Source organism: Myotis davidii, unplaced genomic scaffold, assembly GCF_000327345.1.
Source record: "Myotis davidii unplaced genomic scaffold, ASM32734v1 scaffold142, whole genome shotgun sequence".
Classification (NCBI taxonomy): domain Eukaryota; kingdom Metazoa; phylum Chordata; class Mammalia; order Chiroptera; family Vespertilionidae; genus Myotis; species Myotis davidii.
This window is the reverse complement of record NW_006294400.1, coordinates 684,819-687,900: the sequence shown is the minus strand read 5'-3', so window position 1 is coordinate 687,900 and position 3,082 is coordinate 684,819. Positions and strand designations below refer to the sequence as shown.

General features: G+C 55.9%; 2 protein-coding genes across 2 annotated transcripts in view; one reads left to right on the top strand and one right to left on the bottom strand.

Moving 5' to 3' along the window:
• Positions 1-1,184: 1,184 nt before the first annotated feature.
• DOLK (dolichol kinase) lies at positions 1,185-3,076 on the bottom strand. The gene has a single exon (XM_006768490.2). It carries the CDS (start codon positions 2,953-2,955, stop codon positions 1,339-1,341), a length of 1,617 nt encoding a protein of 538 aa, XP_006768553.1. The 5' UTR covers positions 2,956-3,076; the 3' UTR covers positions 1,185-1,338.
• The window catches only part of NUP188 (nucleoporin 188kDa), a 42,659-nt gene continuing 42,530 nt past the window's right edge, over positions 2,954-3,082 (top strand). The window contains exon 1 of the mRNA XM_015567126.1: positions 2,954-3,054. Coding sequence (XP_015422612.1) covers positions 2,954-3,054 — 101 coding nt within the window. The remainder of the gene's footprint in view (positions 3,055-3,082) is intronic.

The following is a 3,082-nucleotide window of genomic DNA, read 5'->3' as shown; positions in this document are numbered from 1 at the left end:
GATTGCTTGTGATGTGTGGGCCCCGGGCTGGACATTATACACACCTCACCTCATCAGATCCTCACAGAACTCTGTGAGGTGCAGGCTTATTCCCATCTCGCAGAGAACTGAGGCCCAGAAGTGTGGGAAGCCGCCCATTGTCTTCACTAGCAGAGAGGTGTGGACAAGGAGCCTGGAAGGCTGGTGTCCCTTGAGCCCTGGCAAAGGGCAGAGCTATGCACCGACTATTTAGTCGAGACATCGGTAGCTGAAGCAACTTCCCCACCAGATAGTCATGTAAATCCTTACTGATAAGAGTCTGCCTGTTACTGGAACTTGCCTGCCTAAGGGCTATAGGTGGATCCCAAACTGAATAAAAGGACGGCAAGGCCTGAGCACAAGCCGAGTCCTTCCTCTTGCATTGGGCTCCCGCCTGGCCCCCCAATTTCCAAATTATTTCTTGCTCGACTCTGTCATTTGCACGCGGCCCTTCTCCAGAGCACGAACCCTGAACCACCTGGGATGTGGGTCATTCATACAGAATGGTAAAGCCAGTCACACAGTTAAGAAGTGGTACAGCCGCCTTGGCCAGTTTGGCTCAGTGGATAGAGCGTTGGCCTGCAGACTGAAGGGTCCCAGGTTTGATTCCCGGTCAGGCACATGCCCAGGTTGCGAGATCAAAACCCAGTAGGGCATGTGCTGGAGGCAGCTGATCAATGGTTCTCTCTCATCATTGATGTTTCTATCTCTCCCTCTTCCTTCCTCTCTGAAATTAATAATATATTTAAAAAAAAAAGTGGTACAGCCAAGGATTGACCGGTTTAGTTTGACAGAGAGCCTGAAGTGTTAACCATTATGCAATATGGCCTCCAGTGTCCGCTCCTGCCCCCTCTGAGGACTGCAAGATGAGAGGCAGGGACCCATAGCACACTCAAGTTGAGTCGTTGCACCACCCCCTAAGTCTTTTTTTGTTTTTTTAATATATTTTGATTTCAAGAGAGAGAGAAACATCAATGATGAGAGAGAATCATTGATCAGCTGCCTCCTACACCCCCTCCCCCCCCACTGGGAATAAAGTCCACAACCTGGGCATGTACCCTGACCAGGAATCAAACTGTGACCTCCTGGTTCATAGGTTGACGCTCAACCACTGAGCTGCACCAGCTGGGCTGTCTTTTTGCTTTTTAATATCAGCAACACTAAAACCAGGAGAGCTTTCATTTTTATTTTGAATCTGAATCAACTGAAAAATCAAATCTGCTTCTCACCCCTTGCTTCTTTATGCCCAAGAAGCTGGCCGCTGTGGGGACCATTTGTTCTCTCCACGTCCCTGTTTCCTTCATCGCTGCTGCACAACAGCTAGGCCATCAGCAGTATCAGGAGATAGAGCGGCAAAAGGAGATTGTCTATCTGCGTAGTGTATGCTTCTAGGAGGGACACTGTGCTGATGGACCCCAAAATCCAAGCATAACTGTGGTTTATGTCCACTTCACTGTCAAAGATTAAGATGAGGGCTACAGAAATGATCTGGGCAAATATAGATGTCATGGTCCCCTCGAAAGTCTTTTTGGTTCCGGGCCAGCGGATTTCCCCCATGGTGCTGCCAAAGATGGAGGCCACAGTGTCACCCACACCCACAGCCAGGACGCCGGCATAGGGGACTAGGGCTCTCGCTCCTCCCAGGCTACCCTTCTGTGTACAGGGCCTGGGAATCAGCCAAATGGGAAGAGACATGCCCAGGAGTAGGTAGATGTGTGTCAGGATGAGCGGTCCGCTGTCCCGTTCATCCAGGAAGAGGGAGAGGAGGCTGCGCAGAGTGTGGCCCAGGGGCCGGATGCGGAAATAGCGCACATACTCTAGAAAGATGAAGACTGCCAGACACACAGTGGCGGCCACGTGGAGCAGTGGTTGGTCAAAGATGATACCTGGGACGTAGGTGGCTACCACAATGAAGTGGAAATATTTCCGGGTCACGGTGGAGGCCTGGTGCTTCTTGGATTCGGAAGACGACCGCTTGGCATTCTGGCACACGACCACCAGGCAGGCCAAGGTGGCCAGCAGAGACCAGTAGGCTAGGAGGTAGAGGCGGGTTTCCGTCTGGAAGAGGAATTCAAAAAGCCAGAAGAGGGGGTTCCTCCGGATGAGCCGATAGAGCCAGGGCAGGGCCACGCCGAGGCCCAGCACACAGGTCATCAGGTGGAAGAAGATGGAGGAGGCCCAGGTCCCCGAGTCCATGAAGACAAAGAGGGCGCTGAAGACGATGCCCATGAGGACCATGCCCGTCACTGCCACCAGCAGGAGGAAGTCCACCGGGTTGCCCTGGCTTTCCACCACGGTCAGGGAGCGCTTGATGAGCTGGTTGAGCAGGAAGCTGATGCCCCCCAACACCAGCAGCGCCTCCCCAGGGGTGAAGCAGCAGGGGAGCAGGTACAGCAGGATCATGTTGAGGTAGACGAAGATCAACAGGACCTCCAGGACCTCGATGACCTCGCCCACCCGCAGCGAGTGCTTCATGATATACGTGATGACACAGCCAGCCAAGCCCGAGATGACACAAGTGTTGGTGGGCACCGGGCGAGTGATGACCAGGGCCAACACCGACGAGAAGAGGGCCACGGCCATGCCGGTGGCCGCCACCACGATGCCAAAGCGCTCGAAGTAGGGGTTCCCGGCGGCCTGGCAGCGTTCCTTCATGACCAGTCCGAGCAAAGGCATGACCATGGCCGCGGGCAGCAGGCCGCTGTTGGCGGACATTCGGAACTGGAAGACGGCGCTCCCCTGCTGGAGCAGCCGGTCCCACTTGTACTGGACGTAGAAGGCCTGCACGGCGAGGGCCACGGCGCACCACGAGTACCGGTCCATCACCGCCGCGTGAATGCTCAGCACCACGGCGAACACCACCGCCGCCTCGGCCAGCACCGACCCGCTCAGCGGCGCTCCCGGCCCCGGGGCCCGCGGGGCGCGCTGTCGGGTCATGTCTCTAGCCCGGGGACCCGGACACACCGGGGTGACTAGCGACGCCTTGGACTTTGAGCCCCTCAAGCCCTGCCAGGCGGAGAGCCGCAACTTCACGCGGCCGGCACCTTCTCTCTTCGTTCTCCAG

Coding starts and splice junctions, on each gene's coding strand:
- DOLK (XM_006768490.2), bottom strand. CDS start 2,955: ATGACCCGACAGCGCGCCCCGCGGGCCCCGGGGCCGGGAGCGCCGCTG.